Raw genomic sequence first — 24562 nt, forward strand, 5'->3', positions numbered from 1 at the left:
AATTTCGGGACAAAACACCCCCCTGTCACCCTCCAGACGTAAGGGTTTGACTCAGGAGCTGGGTGACAGCTCACCCTTGGGGGCAAAGCTATATAAAAAGCACCTATGACGATAATTAACCCTACAAGACTGTGGCTGATAGTGCCAAGCCCGGTGCCACATGCTTCCCCTTTACGAGGTCAGATCAAAGGCTACAAGCAAAGGCTAGAGGCTGGCAGATTTCTGAGCCTCAGTATTCCATCTGTAAAATGGGGCTGTGGCATCCTGTCTTGCTCAGTGTTAGTGAGAGAAAGAGGTGCAGTGAAATAGTGTCTGTACATCAAAAACTAATGATGTAATATATGGTGATTAACATAACAAAAAAAAATAAAAAAAAGAAAGAAAGAAATAGTGTCTGTAATGAGCTTGGCACAGGACCCGGTACAGAACAAGAGCTCTATACATGAGAGAAATTTCTTATGGAAAAGTCATTCTTCCCAAATTTCCTACTAAGCACTTATCATGTACTTTTCTAAGCTTTTCTAGGGGACACAGCAAGGAGTAATCCAGGCAAAAATATTCCTCTCTTGGTGCTGGCTTCCAATGAGGGGCAAAATAAACAAAATAAATAAGTATATTTAATAAGGCGACATGTGTTAAAGAGAAAAATAAACCAGGGAAGGGGGGGCAAGGAGTAGAGAGATTTTGAGTTTAAACAGATTTTGAGTGGTCAGGGAAGACCTCGCTGAGGCGGTAGCTGAGGAGGTAACATTTGAACAAACACCTGAAAGAGGCAAGGGAGGGAGCTATTGGAGTATCGGAAGAAAAAACATTCCAGGCAGAGAGAACAACCAGTGCAAAGGCCCTGTGGTGGAAAATATCTCAGAGAAATAGCAAAGAGGCCGATGGGCATAGTGAGTGAGGGGGGAAAGACAGAGAGGAGATCTGGGATGTAACTAGAGGCAGATCACTTAGGGGATAGTGAGTCACAGAGAAGACTATGGCTTTTACTCTGTGGGATGGGACCCGTGGCAGTTTCTTTCTTTATTTTTTTAAGTTTTTTTTTTTTTTTTTTTGACAGAGAGAGACACGGCGAGAGAGGGAACACAAGCAGAGGGAGTGGGAGAGGGAGAAGCAGGCTTCCCGCTGAGCAGGGAGTCCGATGCGGGGCTCAATCCCAGGACTCTGGGATCACGACCTGAGCTGAAGGCAGACACCTAACGACTGAGCCACCCAGGCGCCCCAACCATGGAGGGTTCTGAGCAGAGGAGGACATGATCCGATTTAGAGAAAATACTCTCAACTTCTGGCTCCTTCTCTCACACCCCCAGCCTCAAAAGCAAGTTATATCATCCTGTAGGGACAAAAAGCCCAAACTTAGATTAATTGGGCCTGCGTTCAAATCTATACAACTTAGATTTATGATCTTGGACTTACTGCTTTGTCTTTCTGTGCCTGTTTTTCTGTTTGTGCAAGGGAATGATGATGATCCCTACCTCACAAGAGTTGGGGTATAACCTGGTAAGTACAGCACCTGACACAAAGCAAGTACACAAATGTAAATGCTGTTGCAAATTAATAAAGACTCCCATAACGGTCCTGTGAGGAAATTATCCCCCACTATCCCCTTTTTTATAGATGAGAAAACAGAGGCTCAGAGGAGACAAGTCTGCAGGGAAAGAGCATCCTAGAAGTGAGTGCTGGAGCCAACATTTTAAGCCAGCCATCCTAGCTTCAGAGTTAAGTTCCTGGCTTGCCCCTCATCTAACCTCACTTTGCCTTTAGACAAATTCTTTCACGGCTCTGGGCCTCAATATCCCTGTTGGTAAAAATGCTTGGCTCTTGTGGCATCGAACACACATTTTCTGAAACAATAAAATGACATTATGTATCCTCATTTTGCAGGTGAGAAAATTGAGCCTGGGGCTGGAGCAGGAGGGAGGGAAGGTAAGTCACACAATGCAGGTAACACTGCGAGTAAGTGGTAGAGGCGGGTCTTGGAGCCAGGTCGGGAGGATTTCCAAGTCTTTGAAAGTCAGTCCCTGCTCCGTCTGAAGAACGAGCGCGCTGCTGGACTCGTCATCGAGGACTTATAGGGAGGCTAAACTGGTCACTCGAGGGTGTAGGAAGGTCGGATTAATTGCGGGAGGGTCTAGGAAAGGGCCCTACTGGCCCGCAGCCAGGACACCGGAGGCTTGTACACCCAACCCGGACCAGCTTCGAGAGCTCGGAGCCCACCTCCTCCAACAGATGCGCACGGGACCAGGCAAGGCCCATCCCCCTTGCGTCACGTCCGGGGCGGGGCTTTGGGGCTTTCCCGGTTGGGGGGGCAGGCAGAGTATCGATTAACCCCTGCGTGGCCGGGAGGGCAGGACTCCGCGGGCCGGAACCCGCAAGTCGGGGCTCCCCAGCCACACCCCTCGCGGGATTTAAAGGGGCAGGAGGGGACGGGTCGGATCGAAGCCCGGACCTAGGGAGCGGGCATGAGGCGCTGCCCGTGCCGGGGGAGCCTGAGCGAGGCAGAGGCCGGGGCGCTGCCGGGAGCGGCCCGCATGGGGCTGGAGGCGCCGCGAGGGGGGCGGCGGCGGCAGCCAGGGCAGCAGCGACCTGGGCCCGGCGCAGGGGGCCCGGCGGGGCGGCCGGACGGGGGCGGGCCCCGGGCCCGGCCCGAGGGGTCCAGCCTCCACACCGAGCCCGAGAGGGTCGGCCTCGGGCCTGAGCCGGGGACAAACGGACAGGTTGAGCCTGAAGCAGCTGGCCTCGGAGCGGAGACAGAGCGGCCCGGCCAAAAGACGGAGCCAGACATATCCAGCCTCCGGACAGGTCCAGAAAAGAGCAGCCACTGGTCAGAGCTGGAGACAGCCGGTCCCTGGACGGAAACTGGGACGGATGGCTTTTGGACTGGTCCATACAGGTCTGACCTCCAGTCTCAGCCAGAGAGGGCCGACCTCCGGACGCAGCCCGGAGTTGATGGGCCCTGGACAGAGATAGAAATACATGGGTCACAGACCCAACCAGAGAGGACCACGACCTGGGCTGATAACCTCTGGACCCATAAGAACAGGTCCAGCCTCCGGACTCAGCCAGAGGGGGCCGGTTCCTCAACAGAGCCAAGTGCTGATGGCTCTCAGATACAACAGGATACGAAAACAGCCTGGGAACAGGTTTGCACTGATGGTTTCCCAACATGGCAAGATACTGTTGGCTCCTGGACACGGCCTGGCACTGATGGTCCCCAGGCACAAGATACTCATGGACCCCAGACAGAACCTGGGACAGACTGTTTTTTGGGGGAGTCCCAGCAGGATGGCCCGTTAGAGGAACCAGAAGCAGGGGAGTTGGGGACTCACCTATACTCTCACCTGGAGTGTAGCTCCCTGACCCCTGTGCCCCGCCTCATCATCACTCCTGAAACACCTGAGCCTGAGGCTCAGCCAATGGAGATGGGACCCCCCTCCCGGGCTGAGGGGGGCAGTGGCGGCTTCTCCTCTGCCTCTTCTTTCGACGAGTCTGAGGATGATGTGGTGGCCGGGGGCAGAGGTGCCAGCGACCCCGAAGACAGGTCTGGGGTGAGTGGGAACCGTCCTGCCCTTGAGCCACATCCCCGCAGGCCCCTTATCCCATTCCCCCTGCCTTTGGTTTGAGAAGTTCTCTAGCACTACCAACAGTTTCATCTCCAGGTACCTCTTCCATCTGCCGACCTCCTCCCTCTGACAGCCAGGTTACCAACCCATTCCTGGCACCCTCCTAATCCTTCCCTTTTCTCCTCCCTGACTGCCTCCGGTCGTGGGGTCCAAAATAGACAGCAACTGGCTCACTTAATGGTGCCCAGGAACTCCTGAAATTGGGTGATCGTGTGAGTCTGTGGGCATATACACATATATTTTTGCAGTGAGTGTGTCTGACTTCTGTCGGATCTTCTAGAAAGTATGTAACCTCAGAATCTGGAGAGCTCTGGTATAGGAGAACAGAAAGGGTGCACTTTTTACCCCCAGTTTTTAGCCTAGGGCCTGTGGCTGTCTTCAGGGGTCATGAACCTTTACCACCCTTTAGCCATTCACTTTTGTAGGGAGTGAGCCCCCCAGCTTTTATCAGATTCTCAAAGGGCTGTGTGAACCCAAAATGCTAAGGACCCCCAGCTTGGCCAGGGACCTTCTGGTCTCCCCATTGCCCCCCGGCTCTCCAGGGGGCCCCCTGCAGACTCTTGTTTACATCCTGTACCCTCAACCCCAGCTTGGGTGCGGTTCTTCCCTGGTGAATCAGGAGGGCTGGGCAGGGCAGGTTCAGGGAGGGTCAGCACCCAGGCAGGTGTGAGAGCCTCGAGTGGGTTGGCCTCCTGGGTCCTCCCATTCTCCTGGGGCCTCTGGCCGGAGTCAGCCCTGAGCCCCCTTCACCCTACATGGCTCCCTTAGGAACATGCTTACACATGTGGCCACAGGTAGAGGCAGACCTGCCTCAACCTGCCTGTGCCAGAGCGAAGGAGCTGACCCTCTGGTCTTTCTGCCTTAGCTGTTTGCTCCACCTACTCTCTCACATTCTTGGCATCTCAGAACAGCTGATCTGGAAGGGAATGGAAAAAAAAATAGCAGCTTATACCCAGCTCTGTACTAAGCTCCTCGCTCATATTAACTCATTTAATCCTCATGGCAGCCCTATGAGGTAGATACTATTATTATTCCCATTTTATAGATGAGGAAACTGAGACCCAGACAGGTCATGACACTTGTCCAAGGTCACGCACTTTGGAAGACACAGAGCTGGGATTCAAACCCTTGGAATAGTAGTAGGCACTTTTCTAAGTGTCGTATATGTGTTAACCCTGAATCCTCATAACAGCACTATGAGATTGGGATTTTTATCATGTCCATTTTATAGAGGAGGAAACCGGTTTAGAGAGGTTCGGTCACTTGCTTAGGGTCGGTCAAGCCTGGTCGGAGCCAGGATTCTAACTCCGTTCTGGCTGAGTTTAAAACCCAGTTACTTCAACCTCAGGGGTGTATGGGTGGATCCGTCCCTCACTTGCTTTCCTCCCAGACCTCCCTGTCTCCAGTTTTTCTTCATCCTTCCAGAATCTGCCTCCAAGACCCACTTCTGATCAACTTTTGAAACTTCCCTGCCTTCAGTGCGTCCCATGGCTCCCCAGGGCCTTCCAGATAGCCACCAGAAATTCAGTCCAGTGTTCAGAGCTTCCTGTCTCCAGGCTGCTTCCCATGTTCAGCTTCCCTGCTCCCCTCCTGACCACCTCCGTCGCCATGAAGCCCAAGGGCACACCATCCTGCCTCCCCTCGTTGTTCCTGCTGCCCAGAAAACAAACCCTTGCTTCCTTCTCGCTTAATTTTGAAATCCCATCTGACCTTAAAGTCCTCCTACTTTCTTCCTTTCCTCCCCCTTTCCCTTCCATCTTGTCCTCCTAATCAGACAACCAACAGTCCCTGAGCCTCTATTATGTGTCCCACCCTGTGTTGGCTTTTCTGGGGGCACAGCAGTGACTGAGACATTGTCCTCATGGGGCTCCCAGGCCAATAGAGAAGACAGACCCATTAACATACAGAGAGGTCAGGGCTGGTATGGGGGAAACCAAGTGTTGTAGGAGACCATGGTGGGGGTGAAGGTGTGTGTGATTGGCCGCACCTGGGGTATCAGAGAGGGCTTCCTGGAGGAGGGGGCATGGGAGAGGAGACCATCATGAAACCATCTAAGAAAGCCCAGATTAACCATCAGGTCTAGGAAAGAGACAAGATACTGAATCTCCTTAATGATAAAAGACCGTTACAACTAACCTTCTTCAATCCAAGCAATGTTTTTGGCGCAGCTATGGTGTGCTAGGCCATGGGCTGGGGACACAGGCATAACCATGATAACCCCAATCCCTGCCTTCAGAGTTCATAGTCCAGCAGGGGGTATAGCATGTAGGCCCAGGGCGGTGGGTTCCGAGTTAGAACCCTAGCACTGTGCTGTGTGACTTAGGCAAGTGACTTCATCTCTCTGAGCCTCTGTTTCCTCTGTAACACAGAGGCAACAATCCTCCTGGGGTTGTGTGTTTAGGATTAAGTAGGTTATGCCTCACCGAGTCTTTGTCATTGTGCCTGGAATGTTCCAGGTGCTTAGTAAACAGGAACCTTTATTAATCACCTCCTCTCCCCGCCTGGCAGCTGGAGGGTGGAAGGAATAGGCTTTCCTGAATCCTGCAGTCCCAACACCCTGTGTCTGCTTGACCTTCCCACCATCAATTAGATGTCTGCTAGGTAGCTGGGCTCTGAGCACGTGGGAGAGAACATGGCTTTGACCCCAGGGTAGTGGGGGGATGGGCCACACAACTTCCTTCTCTGGAGAGGACCCCTTCTCCTAATACCTGCCTAAGGGCCCACCATGTGCTTGGAGCAGAGAATGTATTCGTGTGTGTGCACGCGTGCTGTGCATGTGAATCAGACGCTGACCTGGTCTCAAGAACCTCTTGACTGAGTCAACCTGCTACACCTAAATCTTTGTTTTCAGTTTGCTTTACTGGTTTTCTGTCGCTTGTTCTCTCTCTTTCTTTGCTTCTACTTATCTTTTTCTTTCCTGGCATTACTTTGAATCTGTGTCTCCCTTTCTGTCTTTCTATTATTTTCTTTCTTTGTCTTTTGGTAACCCTGTCTCTGTCTTAGTCAGGCTAGGTCAGGGTTTGCTGTAGTAACAAACAACCCCCAAACTTAGTGACTTGGAACAACACGTGATTATTTTTGTTCATACTGCACATGGACCATGAGCCACTGGTGGGTGAGGGAGCTCTGCTTCATGCTGTCTTCACTCAAGGCCCAGACTGAAGAAGCTTCTATTTCTTTTTCCACACTCCCCACCCCCTCCTACAGCAGGGCAAAGGACACAGAGAATCACGCACTGGCTTTCACGCTTCTGCTCACGTTTCACTGGCCAAAGCAAGTCAGTAACCTGAGGTCAAGATGGCAGGGATGTCCCTGGAACAGGGAGGGGCTGGAGCCATTTGGTGAGCAGCTCTCATGACCGTCCCAGTCTCCATCTCCTGTGCCCATCTCTCTGTCACTGTCGTCACCTTGTCATCTGCTTCTGTTTCTGTCTTACTCTGTGGTTCAGCCCCCGCTCATCAACTCCTACCTCTGTCACCTTCTCCAGAAGGTCTGACTTGGTTTTGGGACGGAAGTGAGGTTTCCAGGTGTTTGGTGTGTGCCTGTGGAGGGGAAGACCTGGGGGGCTGCTTGTTACTGCAGCAAGACCTGGCCTATTTTTCCTCCTTTGAGAAGGACAGAGAAAAATGGACAGACTCTTCCCCACCTTTGCTGGGGCCTTTGGGGGATCTCGACATGGCTGAAGTAGTGGGCTTTGCTCACCCTGTGAGCTTGGGAGCAGCGATCCCAGGAAGCCCCCTGGCCCTGGAAAGACCCCTAGTCCACCTGGTTCCCCTCAGTGCAACACCCCCCCCCTTCCCTCCCCAGCCTTGGCACTGACCCCACCCTGCTCTGCCTCACACAGAACAAACCATGGAAGAAGCTGAAGACGGTTCTGAAATATTCGCCCTTTGTGGTCTCCTTCCGAAAACACTACCCTTGGGTCCAGCTGTCGGGACACGCTGGTGAGAGCAGGGCTGCGGGGGACAGCAGGGGGCAGACAGGCTGGGCAGACACCTGGGCTGGGGAAAGAAAGCCCCAGAGACATTCTCTGTAGTTCAGGTTGCCCCATCTGTCAGATGGGCTTGAGGACAGTCTCCACCTCATGAGGCTGTTAGGGGACATGCTCAGGCCTTGGCCGGGCCATCTGTACATCAGGGCTGAGGGCTGTTCCCTATTGTCTCAGTGCCGGGGGAGGGGGGAATGGGGAGCAAATCCTCAACCCTGGGCAAAAAATGGTCCTGGGCTCAAATCCTCATTCTGCACTTTCTTTATGGGGGATCCTGGGCCAGTTACTTTCTCTCACTGGGCCTTGGTTTTCTCATCTGTAATATGGAGATAATCATACCTCCCTTGCAGGCTTAACCGAAGGGTTAAAATAAAAATGTATATGAATGGGGCTACCTGGCTGGCTCAGTCGGTAGAGCATGCGCCCTTTAATCTCAGGGTTGTGAGTTCAAGCCCCACATTAGGCGTGGAGCCTGCTTAAAATAAAAATAAAATAAAATATTTAAAAAAATAATGATAAACCAAAATGTCTATGAAGATTGAGACACGGGCCCCTCATTAATGGAAATAATCATTCCTTGTTCTCTCCTCGTGTCCAGAGTATAGTAGGCCCTCAAACAGCAGCTCTAATGGTTTTCCCCAGGCCCTCCTTGCATGATGTCTGTGGCACATGGTAGCACAATGCCCAGCACATAGCATTTTCTGTAAAGGGCCAGATAATAAACATTTTAGGTTTTGTGGGCTGTATGGTCCCTGTCACAACTACTCAACTCTGTTGTTCTAGCATGAAAGCAGCCATAGACAATACATAAACACGCGAGTGTGTCTATATTCCAATAAAACTTTATTTGCGGGGCACCTGGGTGGCTCAGTCATTGGGCGCCTGCCTCCGGCTCAGGTCGTGATCCCAGGGTGCTGGGATCGAGCCCCGCGTCGGGCTCCCTGCTCAGTGGGAAGCCTGCTTCTCCCTCTCCTACTTCCCCTGCTTGTGTTCCCTCTCTCATTGTCTCTTTCTCTGTCAGATAAATAAATAAAATCTTAAAAAAAAATTTATTTACAAAAAAGGCTACTGGTGGGGACTAGACAAATTAGGTGGGTCCACTGGCAAAAGACGACAAGAAGGGAACTTACTTACCTTGTTCATCCCTAGATCTGAGTCATTGAAAAGCCAGGCCCCCCGCCCCAGGGCTTCCATCTCTGTGCGTTCTCATTACTCTAGCTGAGTTAAAATACCAAAAAAACCTTCAAAAATTAGTGGTGGTTAAAAGAAAACTTAGCGGAATAAAAGGACCATTTTATTACACTCACAGGTTTGGGGTCAAGAATCCAGACAGGGCATGGCAGGGATGCGCCATGGTATCTGGGAACTCAGCTAGGACAACTCTTTTGAACGCGGCAAGGTGGAAACTTCTGAGATTCATTCACTCGCGTGCCTCGCGATCAATTCTTGGCAGGCTCTCGGCCGGGGCTGCCTCTGTGTGGCCTCTCTGACCCTGCTTGGGCTTCCTCACAGTATGGTGGCCTCAGACTAGTCTGCTTTCTTCCGGGGCTGCTCAGGACTGCAAAGGCACGTATCTCTGCCAACACAGTGGAAATCACATCTCCTCTTGTGACCTAGACTCTAAAGCCCCAGTGTTGCTTCTGTCATCAGCCCTCCCAGATTCAAGGGGAGAAGAAGAATTGGATTCCACTTCTTGATGGGGAATGGTGAAATTCTAGAAGAACCCGTGGGGCAGGAGCTATTGTTGCAGCCATCTTTGGAGAATATAATCTGAAAATACAATTTGCCCCAATAAGAATTCGTAATTCTAATCTACACAGTCTGCAGGTCCAGGAAATGCCAGTTTTGTCAGTTAACTTAAATTGGCTCCAGGCGTTAGCACTGTGGGACTCCAGGCAGAAGCAAATGCAAATTTTTTTTTTAAGATTTTATTTATTTATTGGAGAGAGACAGAGATAGCAAGAGAGAGAGAGCAGGAGCAGGGAGGAGAGGGAGAAGCAGATTCGCTGCTGAGCAGGGAGCCCGATGTGGGGCTCGATCCCAGGACCCTGAGATCATGACCCGAGCCGAAGGCAGACGCTTCACTGACTGAGCCACCTTGGCGCCCCAAATCAAATGCAAATCTGCTCTGGAGCATCATGCTCTCAACTCAGGTCGCACAAAAATTCCCACAGCCGATCATGAGCTCACAATCTAAAATGATAAGACAAAGGAGGACACAACGTGCTATGAGCAGGACTCTGGACAAGGAGCAGCAGCAGGTCCTGCCCTCTCCATATCGTGGCCAAGACTGTGAGAGTTGCAGGGAGGGAGAGAAAGCCTTTCAGAAGGGTCAGGCAAGATGAGGGCAGCCAGGATCTGATGCATCTGGGAGATGAGACGATTCTCTGGCTGACCCTCTTGTTGACTGTGCTGCTCGTAGGGAACTTCCAGGCAGGAGAGGATGGTCGCATCCTAAAGCGCTTCTGTCAGTGTGAGCAGCACAGCCTGGAGCAGCTGATGAGTGACCCCCTGCGGCCTTTCGTGCCCACCTACTATGGCATGGTGCAGCGGGATGGCCAGGCCTTCAACCAGATGGAAGATCTCCTGGCAGATTTCGAGGGCCCCTCCATCATGGACTGCAAGATGGGCAGCAGGTAGGTTGAGGGGCAGCGGTGAAGGGTCAGGGGATGCTCAACCCACTGGGCCAGCCAGGCGTCCCTCATTTCACTCTCTTAATAGTTTTCTTTTGACAAACAGAAGCACTTTTTTTTTTTTTTTATTCATTTGAGACACAGAGACAGAGAGAGAGAGCATGAGCAGGGAGAGAGGCAGAGGGAGAAGCAGGCTCCCCACTGAGCCAGGAGCCCGATGTGGGGCTCGATCCCAGGACCCTGGGATCATGACCTGAGCCGAAGGCAGACGCTCAACCATCTGAGCCACCCAGGCGCCCCTACAGAAGCACTTTTGATTTAGGCCAGTGTGTCATTTTTCATTCTGATTAGTGGCTTTGTGTTTAAGAAATCTGCCTACTCCAAGATTGTGTGATCTCCTATGTTTTCTTCTGCAAGCTTTATTGGTTTAATTTTCACATCTAGATTTGCAATCCATCTAGAATTAATTTTTATACATGGTGTGAGGTAGGGATGGAAGCCACCCCCCCACCTCAATACGGCAGTCCTTTTATTGAGAAGACTTCCCTTTACGCACTGAATTGTTGGGCCTTCTCTGTCATAGTTTGGGTGAGTGTACACACGTGTGTCTGTTTTTAGACTCTGTTCCGGTCCATAGATCTAATTGTCTATTCTTGTGCCATGTTGTGGGTTTATAACTTGTCTTGATATCAGAGAGTATGTCCTCCATCTTTGTTCTTCATAGTTTTCTTTGTCACGTCCTCTGTGTCCCAGGACCTACCTGGAGGAGGAGCTAGTGAAGGCCCGAGAAAGGCCCCGGCCCCGGAAGGACATGTATGAGAAGATGGTGGCTGTGGACCCCAGGGCCCCCACCCCTGAGGAACATGCTCAGGGTGCTGTCACCAAGCCCCGCTACATGCAGTGGAGGGAGACTGTGAGCTCGACCTCCACCCTGGGCTTCCGGATTGAGGGCATCAAGGTGAGGGCCAGGAGCTGCTAGCCTGTTGCCAGAGGGCTGAGCGCTAGATCAGAGGCAGGGCCTCTTGGGGAACATGGGTGTCAGGGAAAACTGGGAAGAAGCAGGTTGTGGAGAAAGAGCAGGAGACTGTGGAAGATGACCAGACAGGGGCTCGGGGAAGTCCTGCTTCTTTCTCACCCCTATCAGTGACCAAGTTTTGTTTATCTGTCTCCCTGAGTAGCTCCCGATTCTGTCTGCTCCCCTCCCTACGGCGCTGCCCTAGTCCGCACATCTCTCCTGCCCTAGCCTCCCTGGGCTCCTGGGTCCTTGTCACACCCCCTCTGATCCTCATCCAACATAGCAGCTGGAAGGATCCTTTTTCCCCCATATGGGGAAAGATTTTCATTTTTTCTTTCTCTCCATCCTTCTTTCTCTCCTTTTTTTGCAAAGTAAACCTAATTGGTTGAAGAGGTATTCACACAGTTCAAACATCAAAATAATATAAAAGGGTATAGAGGGGAAATCTCACTCCTAAACCTGCTGCTGTCCTTCCCTCCACCCCTGCCAGCTCCTGGAGAACCACCTTATGGTTTTTCTGTTTCTTCCTGCAAATACAAACAAATGCAATTGCATATCCTAAATTTTCCTCCTCCCACTCCTACACAAAAGGAAGCATAGCCCTGGAGAGTTTTCCATATCATTCCATAGAAAGCTGCCTGCCTTCCTTCCTTGCTCTTCCTTCCTCCCTTCCTCCCTTCCTGTCTTTCTCTGGATGTAATAGCTCTCTCTGGGAGAGACACAGTCCCCTACAGATGGCCGCCTGGGTTTCCACTTTTTGCGATTGTAAACAGTGCCTCAGTGAGTCACTCTGTGCACAAGACCCTTTGCCAGTGGGTAGGTTTGCTGTAGACGAGGTTCTACAGCAGGAGGACAGTGTCGAAGATGAGACGCCCTGGGGATTTTGCTAGAGGTTGTCAAACTCCTTTCCCAGGAGTGGGACCCTCATGCACCCCACCAACGATACATGAGAGCACCCATTTCCCCACGGCCTTGCCTGAGCTGTCTTATTTGTACATCTGACTGTCATTCTCCTATTCAAAACCCTTCCACGGCTCCCTAGTCCTCTCGAGAGAATTTCCCTGGCCTAGAGGGCCCTCCAGGGTCTAGTCTCATCTCTCCCCACTCTCTTCCTCCGTGTCTACCTTTAGACCACAGTGAAGCACTTTCATTTGCTTGAAAGAGTCCTGCTCTTTCCTGCCACAGGACCTCTGCACATGCTCTTCCCCCTACTTCCCCCTGATTGACTCCCAGTTGTTTTCCTGTCTCCTTTTATTTTATTTATTTATTTAATTCATTTGAGAGAGAGAGGGAGAGAGCATGGCGGGGAGGCGCAGAGAGAGAGGGAGAAGCAGGCCCCCCGCGGAGCAGGGAGCCTGATACGGGGCTTGATCCCAGGACCCAGAGATCATGACCTGAGCCGAAGGCAGATGCTTAACCATCTGAGTCACCCAGGCACCCCTATTTTTTATTTTTAAGGATTTTATTTATTTATTTGAGATAGAGTGAGAGAGAGAGAGATCACGAGCCAGGGGGAGGGGTAGAGGAAGAAGCAGAGTCCCCACTGAGCAGGGAGCCCGATGCGGGGCTGGATCCTAGAACTCTGGAATCATGACCCCAGCAGAATTTCAGACGCTCAATAGACTGAGCCACCCAGGCGCCCCTCCTGTCTCCTTTTACATTTCACTTCCTCCAGGAAGCCCACCTTGATTTCTATCCTGCCAGATCAGGGCCCTCTCTTTACTTCCTCATTATTCTTATTTCCCTTTGTGATGATCTTATTCCATACCTGCCTCCCTCACCCGACTGTGTGTCTGTCCTGTTACCTCCGTGTTATCAGCGCCCATGGCACCTGGTGCAGTGTGGCAGAATGACTCAGGTGGCTTCTCTGTGCCCCTCTCAGACATAAAAAAAAAATGACATTAGTCTCATTTATGGAGTGCATCCTTAACTGCGTGCCAGGCACTGTGCCATGCATCCTACAAATCCAGTCTCCTCTAATCCTTATACCAGCTTTAGGTGGTAAATATCAACACAACCCCAATTTTCCAGATGTGGGAACTGAGGCTGAGGCCGGGAAAGCGGCTTAAGGCCGCCAGCTAGGAAGTGGCGGAGTCACTGTTCAAAGCCAGACTCACCCCTCTACAAAGTCCACTTGGCTAGACTGGCTCAACCAGGGGGTTCTTCAAGGTTAGCCTGGGAAGGACCGGTGGCCCAGGAGTGTGCCGTGGGGCTGGGTGGAGCTGGGCTGGCAGGTGGGCTGGCTCCTCCTCCTGAACAGGCAGGGGCTTGGGGACAAGCAGGTGGTCCCAGGAGGTGCCTGAGGCTGCTTGGGGTCAGGCACGTGAAGGAAAAGGTATGACACTGTGCCTTTGCCCTGCAGAAGGCCAGTGGGACCTGCAACACCAATTTCAAGAAGACCCAGGAGCTGGAGCAGGTGACAAAGGTGTTGGAGGACTTTGTGGATGGGAACCGTGGAGTCCTGGTGAGTGGGACACCCATGCCCCGAATTTAGCAGCTTAAGACCATTGCCGTCATCATTGCTCCAAGGCAATGGTCTTCTGCTGTAGGCCCAGGCTGGCCGATACTGGCCTGTGTTGCTTACCATCTGTGGTCAGCTGGTGGCTTGGCCGGAGCTGGCTGGACCAGGAGGGTCCTGCTCAAATGTCTGGTGATGGGCTTACTGTCTCAGCTCACGACTTGGCCACTTGTCTTTCACGCTTCAGGAGGCGAGCCTGGGCGCGTTCTTGGGTGGAAGCAGGTAGCCCAGAGAACAAGTGAAAATGCAAGATGTCTCGATGGCCCGGAATGGCCACCATCATTTCTGCCCCGTTTTATTGGCCAGAGCAAGTCCTCTGACCAAGCCGAGGTTAAAGGGACTCAGACTCCACCTCTTGGTTGGAGTTGCTGCTAGGAATTGTAGATATTCATGTAATGTCCCAACCATACTCTGCTCTGTGCCACCCAGAGGCATGCAAGCCTCTGCCCACCTCCCATTTTCCCTGCGGCTCACCTGATCCCATCCTGGCAGGGTTCTGCCCGCTCCTTTGTGGGTATAGGATGTCCGTTCTCGAGGCGGGGAAGGACCCAAAGAGTCCCTGTGCTAACCAAGAAGTGCTCCCTCTCACACAGAGAAAGTATGTGGCTCGCCTGGAAGAACTCCGAGAGGCTCTGGAGAACTCCCCCTTCTTCAAGACCCATGAGGTGCGAGCCCTAGCTGCCGTGGGAGTGGAGGGCCCTGTGTGGGGGTGGGGTGGGGTGGGGGGTGTCAGCATCCGGGTGGCACCGAAGAGAAACCGCTGACAGAGTTACAGGGCAAAGCTATTAAGAGGAACCCCATGTTTTGGGGTTTGCTTTTTAGGGTAGGCAGCAGAGTGGGTTTTAGGGAGATGGGTTAATCCAGAACATGGGCTCGAGCCAGGGGGTCTGCAATGAAGGCTGTTCGTCACTGGGCATGCGACTTACCCTCTAGGGCCTCAGCTTCCTCCTAACACAGGTAAAAACAATGTTTTTTTATTTATTTATTTGAGAGAGAGAGAGCATGAGCAGGGGGAGCGGCAGGCAGAGGGAGAGGGAGAAGCGGTCTTCTCGCTGAGCAGGGAGCCCGAAGTGGGGCTCGATCCCAGGACCCTGGGATCACAACCTGAGCCGAAGGCAGACACCTAACCAACCGAGCCACCCAGGTGCCCTAACTTCTTGCTCTTAAGATTACTTTGTAATTATAATTATTTCCAGTTACCCGTGTCTGCCTTCCTGTTTGGTGGCTCTCACCCCGTCTGCAGCCTGTGTCTCTTTGGAAACATTCATTTCTCTGGGCTGTCGCAGGAAGTCTGTGAATGGTGACCTCACTGCATGTGGGTGTCCTCTCCTTCCTCTCTCCAAGCTCTTCCACCACCCCCGCTCAGGTCCCCCTCACTTCTTTTTTCCGGCGTCCCCGACTTCCCGTAGATCCCTGATCTGGGAGTTGGGCCTCCGGGTTCGAACCCGGGTCTGCACTCCCCAGCCCCCTGAGCCTGGGACCTGTCTCCCAACAGGCAGGATGGGCTAGCAGAGCCCCTGCCTCCTGGGTGGGGTGAGGATAAGGCGGGTTAATACACGGAAGGCCCATACATGGCGGCCCATGGTCCACCCTCAGTATGCCCCAGCCGGGACTATACTGTTCATTACCATTAAATGGCACCCTCATGGTCCTCGTCTCTGCCCTTGGGCTCTACGCGCCAAGTCCCGAAGAGGAGGCCCGGGGACCTCATCTCTTCTGTGCTCCGGTTCGGTTTCACCCACCCGGTGACTTAGCATTTTAAAAAATGAGTTGCCAGCACCTAAAACATAAGACTTGACACCCGAGTCGGGACATCCAGTTTCCCGGGCCCACTGGGAGACGTGGCCCCCGCTGGGCTGCTCGCCGTACGCCAACAGCCAAATGGAGTGGGGCAGCGACTGCCTCTCCTGACAGCCACCTGCTCACCTGCCCAGTCACCTGGGTTCTCTGGGAGCAGTGGGGTTTGAAACCCGACTAGAAAAGGGGAGGGCCTTGCACACCTGGAGTTCCATGAAGGCAACGAAAGTACTATTTCTAATTTTAACCACCCCCCCCCCCCACCAGCATCTACCGAGGGCTGTGTGTCCAGCACCGCAAGGCACTTCGAGAGCATGTGTGGGTCGTGGAATGCTGCCAATGACCTTAGCAGCTGGGGGAGGGGGGCTCTTAGCATCATCACCAGCAGCAGTCTGCGGGGGCTGAGCGCTTCTTCCACGGGGGTAGGCATCGGGCGCTCTTGACCCATGCGAGATCCTGCAGGCACCTGAGTTTGTACCCTAGTGTGAAAAAGGGTAAAAAGGCAGAGTCAGGATTTGAACCCAGACAGCCCGGCTCCGGAGTTCATGCTGTCAAGCCCCCTGCTCAGCTGCCTGTTGGGGAGGGGGCCTGAGCCGATGCCCGCTCTCCTGCTAACCTCCGACCTCTTTCCCTGCAGGTGGTAGGCAGCTCCCTCCTCTTCGTGCATGACCACACTGGCCTGGCCAGGGTCTGGATGATTGACTTCGGCAAGACAGTGGCCCTCCCTGACCACCAGACGCTCAGCCACCGGCTGCCCTGGGCCGAGGGCAACCGCGAGGATGGGTACCTCTGGGGTCTGGACAACCTGATCCACCTCCTTCAGGGGCTGGCCCAGGGTTGACCCACTTGCCCACTACCAGGTTTATTTATTGGATGGTGCCCGTCCGGCTGGCGGTGCCCTGAGATTGGCCACGGGGGGAGGGGGGTGCTGATCGCGGGGATGGGAGAGGTTGTGTTGTACACCACGTGAGACCAGAGTGGAAGGTCCGAAGGGCCTCGGAGACCAGGTAGCGTCCGGCCCTTTCATGATAGGGAGGTTTTAAAGACTGGAGCAGGGGTGTGACATGGCTGCATCCCACGGTGAATCAGAACCAGACTGGATCCTCCGACGAGCCAGGAAAGTTTCCGAGGGGCTGCTGGAGACCATAACTAAACCGTGAGCCCTGACAGAACACAATTCAGATGCCACCGGGCACAGGCGTGACATGGTGCCTCTCGCCATAGGAATGACTGTAATCACGGCCTCTGTCAGCCTCCTCCCGGCTGCAGGCTGGCTCCTGGAAGCCAGGGGAAGGTCAGCTTCATCACTGGTGCGCCGGTGAACTAGCCCTCACCCGTGCACAAAGGCAGAAGCCACCTGTCTGCCTGGGAGAGTTCTGGCCCCATCCGTTCATCCGGGAGCCATTCCAGCGCTGACACTCCAGGGAGGGTGTGACACCATGGGGCTGGGCTGAGAGCTGCTGCCGTTGGGCAGGACCCAGTTCTCCCTGTCCTGCCCTCCCCTGGCCCCATGGGATCCTCCCCGCTCCTGAAGGAACTCCGCTGACCCCCTGCAGAGCCAGACCACAGCCACGTCCCGTGCCCGGCACTGTGACCTGCACCACCTCGTTCCTCAGGCACCAGCCTCAGTCTTGGGACTTCCTCCTCCCACCCCTTACCCTCTTTCCCTTGTTCCTAGCCGGCTGGTGGCGGGAAGGGCTTTCAGCCATGGAAAAGCAGGTTTGGGAAGCAGAGCTGCCTTCCTCCAGGGGTGCAGGGTAGGTGGGGCCACTGGCTGTGGCCCTGGGGCTTGCAGCCTGGTCCAAACCAAAGACCCTAGCACCGCCACGTATGGGTGATGCCCCTCCATCCCCCTCCTCCTGCACCTGTACGTCTAGCTTCTTAGCTTCAGAGGCTGGGAACCAGGCACCTCCCTCTTCCCTAAGCTGAAGCTTGAATGTGTCTTCCAGGCCTGAGGAGGTGGGCTCCTTTTCTACTGACCACCTTTTTACTTATTTATCTGAGAGAGGTAGTTGTTAGGTGGGGCAGCGCTCCGAACAGGAGGCAGAATCGCTTCATGTGCTTTCCCCTCCATGACGACGCCCCAATAAATCGCACAGTCGGTCAACTTTATGAACTTTTTTCTTTTGCTTCTGGGGTGTGTGGGCTCAAAGCTCCCAGTTTCACCATTAGTGCTGCGTGGGGGCATGGGATCATGAGTGGCTTGGGATGCAAAGCAAGCCGGTTCATCCAGTCAGCATCCACCCAGCAGCTGCTCTTGTGCCTGGCTCTGTGTTGGACAATTTGGGGAACAGACTAGTGACCCAGACAGCTCCCAGCTGCACTCTCAGGGCCTCCCAGGACAGTGCGCCAGGCAGCACCAACCAGGGTGTCAGGGATGGGATGCTCCGGTGCAGAGGGGCCAGGGCGGGGGTGCTCCTCTTTGGGGGGGGGACACCACACTGTACAGCATCTCTAAATAAGACCCTTTGCCCGGCACTGGGTACACAGGTGACCAAGACAGACCTGTTCCTCCCTTTCAGAGTGGAAGCAACAGGTCCTCATTCAATCAATAACCTCTTTTTCCACCCACATCTGTATAGCTACTAACTGCCGGGTTTGAATCCTGGCCCTGCCACTTGCCAGCCATGTGACCTCAGGCCCATGACCACACTTCTCCAGGCCGCAGTCTCTCCATCTGTAAAATGGAGGAAGATCTAGTCCCTTCCTTACATGGCTGGAGAATTTGACGAGTTAAAATGAGCAAAGGGGTTGGCACATAGAAACACATTCGGTTCTAAATCAGAACAGGCGGTGGGGGAGGGCTGTGCCTGGGGCTAGGGAGTCTTCCTGAGGAAGATGAGCCAAAATAGAGAATTAAGTAGTTATTGTTAGCAGAGGGTTGGGTGCAGGGGAATAGGGCACTCTAGCGACCTGGAAGGCCAGTGTGGCTAGCGGCAGAAAGCATGATGAGCTGGGGCCGGGAGAGTTTAATCCCTATCCTGTGAGCAACTAGGAGCTGCTGGAAGCTTCTCTGGAGGCGAGTGATTCAGACCCGGTTTGCATTTTGAAAGGCAAGGCTTCCTAGGCTCCGTGGGAACAGAGGCTGGGGGGCAGCAAGGGGTCTGGTGAGGCTCCTCAGGTGTCCAGAAAGAGGCTGGTGCTTTATTTATTTATTTATTTTTAAGCTTTTATTTATTTATTCGAGAGAGAGAGAATGAGAGATAGAGAGCACGAGAGGGAAGAGGGTCAGAGGGAGAAGCAGACTCCCCGCTGAGCAAGGAGCCCGATGCGGGACTCGATCCAGGGACTCCAGGATCATGACCCGAGCTGAAGGCAGTCGCTTAACCAACTGAGCCACCCAGGCGCCCGAGGCGGGTGCTTTAAGGGAGGCTGGTCACCAGTGAGAAATGGCTGGATGCAACACTGAGGTGGGGCAGACAGGCAGGACCTGAGGGCCGAGCTGTGGCCAAATCTCTTCCCTGGAGAGGGAGCCTGTCTGGTTGGCTCCTGGCTTGAACCCCAGCCACACATCAGGAGCCCAATACTGGGGGGAGTGGGCATGGGAGAAGGGGCCTGGGACCGGACGGACGGGTGGGAGGGGGCCTCCGCGCAGAGGGTCTCTGGCTGGAGGTCTTCAGGAACACAGCCTACACTTGGCGGGCTCTTGCAAAGGGAGAAACCGGAGCACTCTTCACACAGTGACAGACCCCAAGCTGTGGCCGGGGGCCCTGTCAGCCGGCCTCAGGGCTGCAGCAGGCTAGTGGCTGGAGTCCCCGGGTCTGAGGAGCAGGGCCTGGCCACAGAGGCCGGCCCGCACCCCGCCTGCAGGCACCACGTATACCTGGCCGTCCGTGGCCCGTGACGGCGAGAAGTCCGTCAGCTGTAGATTGCTGTCCCGGACCTGGTCGTAGTCCCACAGCTGGTAATGCCAACTCTTGCCCTGCTTGGAGAGAAGGTAGACGGCTCCTGGGGAGCCTTCCTCTGGCAGGGCTGGTGGCTGGCGGGGCGTGTTGGGCACTGGGTGGAACAGACCTGGCAGCTCGGGGTCCTCAGAGTAGCCGAGGCTTGGCACGGCCCGCACACCCAGCAGGACCCCTGGGAGGAGAGGGGAGGCTGTGAGCGGGAGCGAGCGCGGACTCGGTACCGGGGCTTCACCAAGCTCCCCCCACGGCCCTTCAGGGTAGCAGTCGGTGCGGCAGCAGGCACACAGCTGAGCTGGGACTGGACCCAGGGTGTCTGGCTCCAGGGCTGCGGGCTTTTAAGCCTTGCCTCCTACAGCCCGGTAGCACAGGGAGGGGAGGTGCTGTTCAATAGAGCAGGCATCATCACCCAGTGGTTTCCTGCTGTCTAGTAGAAGAATGCTCAGAGAAGCCCTCAAGGCCACGGACCCAGCATGGGGGAGCCTCCAGGCCACCTAACATGCAAATTAGCCTTCTTGCAGGCAGGCGGAATGAGGCCCAAAGCTGCGCCGGTCAGGCTTTCATATGCTTTGCCCACTGTCACCCCGATTTCCAGACGGAGGAAGGGAAGCCCAGAGTCACAGAGCCCGGAAGTGGCTGGAGCATGTCTGGAGCCCAAACTGTTTGATCCTAAAGTCCGTGTTCTGAGCTTCTGTTTGTGGAAACCCCGACTGGCAGATACTGAGGCACCTACCACCTGCCGGGTCCCTACTAAGCATCCTGTAGGGATGGGGACAGCCCAGCCCTGGTCCCCACCTTGAGTACGGGAGAAGTGCCAGTGTCAGGCTGAAAGTGCGGCAGCTGATGAGGGGGATGGGGACAAACAGGGTGAGCATACCGGAGTATGGAAGGGGAGACCCACCTGTGCTCACCGCCCAGTGGGCCTTGTGGCCCTTCCTCTGACATGGCTCGTGGTTGAAGTCCTCGTCGTAGCTGGTGTGGGGGGCGGGGTTAAGGCCAAAGCTGCGGTGTGGTCCTGGGACCCACCCTTCTCCATCCCCACCCAGCTCCCTTCTGGGCCCTGGGATACGGGATGAGCAGGGGATGTCCGGAGACAAGGTGCTGCAGGACAGGGGCTCTGTTGGGACCGCCCAGGCCACCATGGAGCTGCTCAGCCTGGCAGCCCAGTGCCTCCCGGGCCAGCTTGCCCATGTCGGCCACTGCAGGGGTGACAGAGACAGAAGGATCACTGTGTGCCTGGCTGCAAGCCATGGGCTAACTGGGGATCGGCACCTCGAATCATCACTGCAACTGCCACCTCTTTGTACAAATGCAGAAAATGAGGCACAGAGAGGGTAAGCTGCTTGTCCCCAGCCACCCAGCAGGAAGGGGCAGAGCTGGGCTGGGAAGGAAGACAACCTGCCTCCAGAAGGGGCTGAGGATTCGAACAGGGTCCCCTCACAGGACTGGCTTGAGACCCTTCTGCACCCAACTCACCGGAGAACATCTCTCCCTGGGCTGTGTAGCCTCTCTCCATGGCCATCTGCTCAAGTCTCTCCAGGGGGATGCCGCTGGGCGGTGCCAGCAGTGTGCCTGCCATCCACAAGGCCACCAGCCCGCACCTGGGGAGAGACAGGCCCAGTCCCTCAACCCCTAAGTCATGTCTTTACTGAGCCCCCTCTGCCCTAGAAGCTGGAGTGTTAGGAACAGGTCGGCTCTGCTGGGGGAGTTTCCCTTTTGCCAGGCCTGGTGGGCTGCAGGGAGGGTGAGAAGGTGGGGAGAGGTCACCTGGGCTTCCAGGAGAAGGAGATGCCGAAGTAGAGTCAGAGATGAAGACTGTTCACTTGCTTACTCACTTGCTCATCCATTCCAACGGTTTACTGCGCATGCACCTGGGACCCCACCCTCCCCTTTCCCTCCCCTCTGCCTCTTCCCAAGGGAGAGATCTTGGGGAGAGCCCACACCTCCCACCCTACAGATCGGTCCTCAGGAAGCACAGCAAAGGCAGAGAGGGGTCGGAGTCCCAGATCAGTCAGGGCACCTACTGAGGGCCTTCCTGGATGAGGGAGGGCAGGTCGGCACAGAAGAGGATCCATTGCAAGTCACTTCTGAAACTGAATCAGAGCATGCTCAGGTCACATGGGAACCAGCTCCTAGATCCCCCCTTGAGGTCTGACTGGGAGTGGAGTGTTGAGGGATGGGGCTAAGGAACCCGGGTCTGGCTGTCCTAAGGCGGAGGGCAGCTCCAGGCCCTGACGCTGACTTCCCTCCCCCTGCTGAGGCGTGTCTCCCTGCCCGAGCCTCCGCGTCCTCATCCGCTCAGCGGTAATCATCTTTCCACCTGCTCCTTCTCTCGGTCATCGAAAGGAAGAACAGATGTGCAAAATGTTTGCAACTCAGAGCCAGAAAAATGGACTTACTAGAGGAAATTTCTCGAAGGGGGGGGGTGTCTCTAGACCCAAACCCTTCCTGTGATTTTTCCCTTCTCAAGCCTGTTCATTAGGGATGAAAATCCCTTAACTCAGCCTAGAGTAGAACCAGGTAAGAGCATGCTCCACAGGCCGAAGAGATCACCTGGATAGTGAGCTCTTGCAGGCCTGCCCAGCCCCACCCTTGGGGAAGTCACTCAGAAAAGTTTGATCTGGATGAGGCCCCGGGCTGAGGAGGGGCTGGGCAACAAGCGTATCCAGTATTTCCGTTCCAAGGCCAGTGAAAGAGTTAAGGCTGGGGAGAAAACCCAAAGCTCCTGGTCCCCAGTTTGGAGCACCGTCCTGACGGAAGATGATAGCACAGTGCTTAAAAGCATGAAGGCCTGCTGCCAGAATGCAAACTGGGCTCTTCTAAGTGCTGTGGCTAAGGGACTTCAGCTCTGTGAGCCTCGGTTTCCTCATCTGGAATATGACATAATAGTTAATATCCTACAGAATCACTGAAAGGATGAAATAAATACCTAAACACACTTAGAATAGTGCCTGACAAATGTCCTAACCAAACAGATTAGAAACTTGTCTAGAGAGCTGGAAGTTTCTTCCCTGAGTCTGGGCAATTCACTCATTGTTACACCGGGTCACCACAGCCCCAGCGTGGGTCTAGCCCCCTCCCGCCTGGATCTCTGGGTGCTCCAGCTTCCTCCTGGACCCCTTGACTGTCTCACCACCTCCAGTACCCACAGGTAGCCTCCCTCTCTGTGCAAAGCCCTTCCGAAGCTCCCCAGTGCCCTCAGGATAGTGATAGTCCACCTTCCTCTACGTGGCACCCATGCCCTGTGTGATCTGGGCTCCTACTTGTTGAAACCCCATGTCTGGGGCGCCCGGGTGGCTCAGTCGTTAAGCGTCCGCCTGCCTTTGGCTCAGGTCATGATCCCAGGGTCCTGGGATCGAGCCCTGCATCTGGCTCCCTGCTCTGTGGGGAGTCTGCTTCTCCCTCTCCCATTCCCCCTGCTTGTGTTCCCTCTCTCGCTGTATCTCTGTCAAATAAATAATCTTAAAAAAAAAAAACCCCATGTTTACCACCTCCCCTGTCCTGTTACAGAAATATTTGCAGATCCTTGAAAAGAAGACTTCATTTCAGCCTGCAACTCTGCACAGGCTGTTCATTCTCATCACACCCTGGACAGTTCTCAGGCCCCCTTAAGCCCCAGCCTTGGCCAGGCCCGCCCTGGGGGCTCCCTCATTATAGCTCTGACCACTGTGGGCTGTCACTGGTGAGGGAGGGATGTGTCTCTGCCACTGGACTAGGTGCCTTGAGGGCAGGATCTCTCTTCTTTGGTGAAGGCGTGCCCTGAATGGATCTAAGTAGGGAGCTGAGGCATTCAGGCTCTTTGACCTTGAGGAAATGGGAAACCCCAAGAGGAGATGGCTGAAGTGACCTGGAGACAGGTGGTTCGGTGAGACCCTACCGGTCCTTGTGCAGCTTCAGGAGCCTCTTCACGTCATCTCTGCTCCTGGGGACTGGGCCGGCCTTCTCTAAGGCCTCCTTCAGGAGCTGACTCTTCTCTAGGCCGAAGACGTGAGGGGGAGCCAGTCCCCTCACAGCGGGTGGAGGTGGCAGTGGGGGTGGTGGTGGGGGGATAGGGGCCTGGAGACTGGAGGGGGGTGAAAAAGCTACATTGGGGACATTTGGGGGTACAGGAAGTGGAGTGATGGGGGCTTGGGGAACAGGGGTTTGTGGAGAGGCTGGGGGCTCTACCGGAGGAGAGCACGGAGAAATCATCTTGGGGTCTATGGCACGCAAGGGCCGGAAGGTCAAGAATGGGGGCGGGATGGATGCTCTAAAATGAGTTAGTCACAGGGATGGGCGTTCTGAAGGTTTTAGCGCGGAGTTCCAGGACTTGTGTGCTGAGTAGTGGGCCTGAAAGGACCAGGACTGACATTTGGAACCATGGAAGCAGGGGGTTAACAGGGCGGGTCCTTTATCCGGAACGAGATTTGTAGTTTGGGGCTGGGTTGCAAGGCTCAAGAAGGGGGATTTAGTTAAGGGTTACTGTATAACCCGGGAAAGGTTTGTAAAACTCCGGAGTCAATTCTGGGAAAACGAATGCTCAGATCTGGGGTGGGGAGCCTAAAGGGTGGGATTTGGGGGACCCAGGGCTAAAAACTAGGGAATTTTGGCTCTGTGACCCCTCACGTCCCAGGCCCGAGTTCGGAACCTTGGAGCTGACCTTTGAATCAGAGGTCAAGAGATCAAAAGGACACCTGGCAGGGAGAATGGCTTAGTCGTGGAGAAGGTCCTGGAATCAGAGCGCAAAAGGAAAAGTCCTCTGGGTCGGGGAAGTCTCAGAGATCGGAGGACGCTGAAAGCCGCGACACCGCCGGTATAGGTAATGGAGCCAGAGAGTAAAACGCACCTCCCCTTCCACCAAAATGGCGGCCGCAACACACCTTTTTCCCATATCACGTGGCGGGACTCGCGACTCGTGCCCGCCCCCATAGCGTCACGTGATGAGAGAAGGCGGGACCGTGGGGGGAGGAGGGTCCTTTTAAAGGACCGCCCCCCGGAAGAGACTGAAGCACGAGCGGCTTCTCCATTGCCTTGAAGCGCGTGAGGGGCCGCGGCCTTCGCTGATTGGTCCGTAGGCCCTCAGTGCCGGGTCGGGCGGGGTTTTTCG

At 54.6% G+C, this 24562-nt stretch overlaps 2 protein-coding genes across 7 annotated transcripts; one reads left to right on the plus strand and one right to left on the minus strand.

The window, feature by feature from the left end:
* The first annotated feature begins 2290 nt into the window (after positions 1-2290).
* ITPKC (inositol-trisphosphate 3-kinase C) lies at positions 2291-17681 on the plus strand. Of its 2 annotated transcripts, XM_027619922.2 has the most exons (7): positions 2292-3548; positions 7468-7567; positions 10034-10247; positions 10998-11202; positions 13622-13723; positions 14371-14442; positions 16212-17681. In XM_027619922.2, the coding sequence occupies exons 1-7, from the start codon at positions 2463-2465 to the stop codon at positions 16413-16415; spliced, it is 1983 nt and encodes a 660-aa protein (XP_027475723.1). In that variant the 5' UTR covers positions 2292-2462; the 3' UTR covers positions 16416-17681. The 2 variants fall into 2 exon arrangements, with proteins under 2 accessions (XP_027475724.1, XP_027475723.1); XM_027619923.2 differs by lacking the exon at positions 14371-14442 and having other exon boundaries at positions 2291-3548.
* Positions 17682-18807: 1126 nt separating this feature from the next.
* Positions 18808-24333, minus strand: C17H19orf54 (chromosome 17 C19orf54 homolog). 5 transcript variants are annotated; one of them, XM_027620333.2, is made up of 7 exons: positions 24116-24333; positions 23324-23539; positions 21501-21569; positions 20953-21077; positions 20546-20675; positions 20378-20448; positions 18808-19651 (listed from the first exon to the last, which is right to left on the minus strand). In XM_027620333.2, the coding sequence occupies exons 4-7, from the start codon at positions 21053-21055 to the stop codon at positions 19314-19316; spliced, it is 642 nt and encodes a 213-aa protein (XP_027476134.1). In that variant the 5' UTR covers positions 21056-21077; positions 21501-21569; positions 23324-23539; positions 24116-24333; the 3' UTR covers positions 18808-19313. The 5 variants fall into 5 exon arrangements, with proteins under 5 accessions (XP_027476134.1, XP_027476137.1, XP_027476132.1 ...); XM_027620336.2 differs by lacking the exon at positions 23324-23539; XM_027620331.2 differs by having other exon boundaries at positions 23354-24333.
* Between the last annotated feature and the right edge of the window lie 229 nt (positions 24334-24562).

This window comes from Zalophus californianus, chromosome 17, assembly GCF_009762305.2.
Source record: "Zalophus californianus isolate mZalCal1 chromosome 17, mZalCal1.pri.v2, whole genome shotgun sequence".
In the NCBI taxonomy this organism is placed as follows: Eukaryota; Metazoa; Chordata; class Mammalia; order Carnivora; family Otariidae; genus Zalophus; species Zalophus californianus.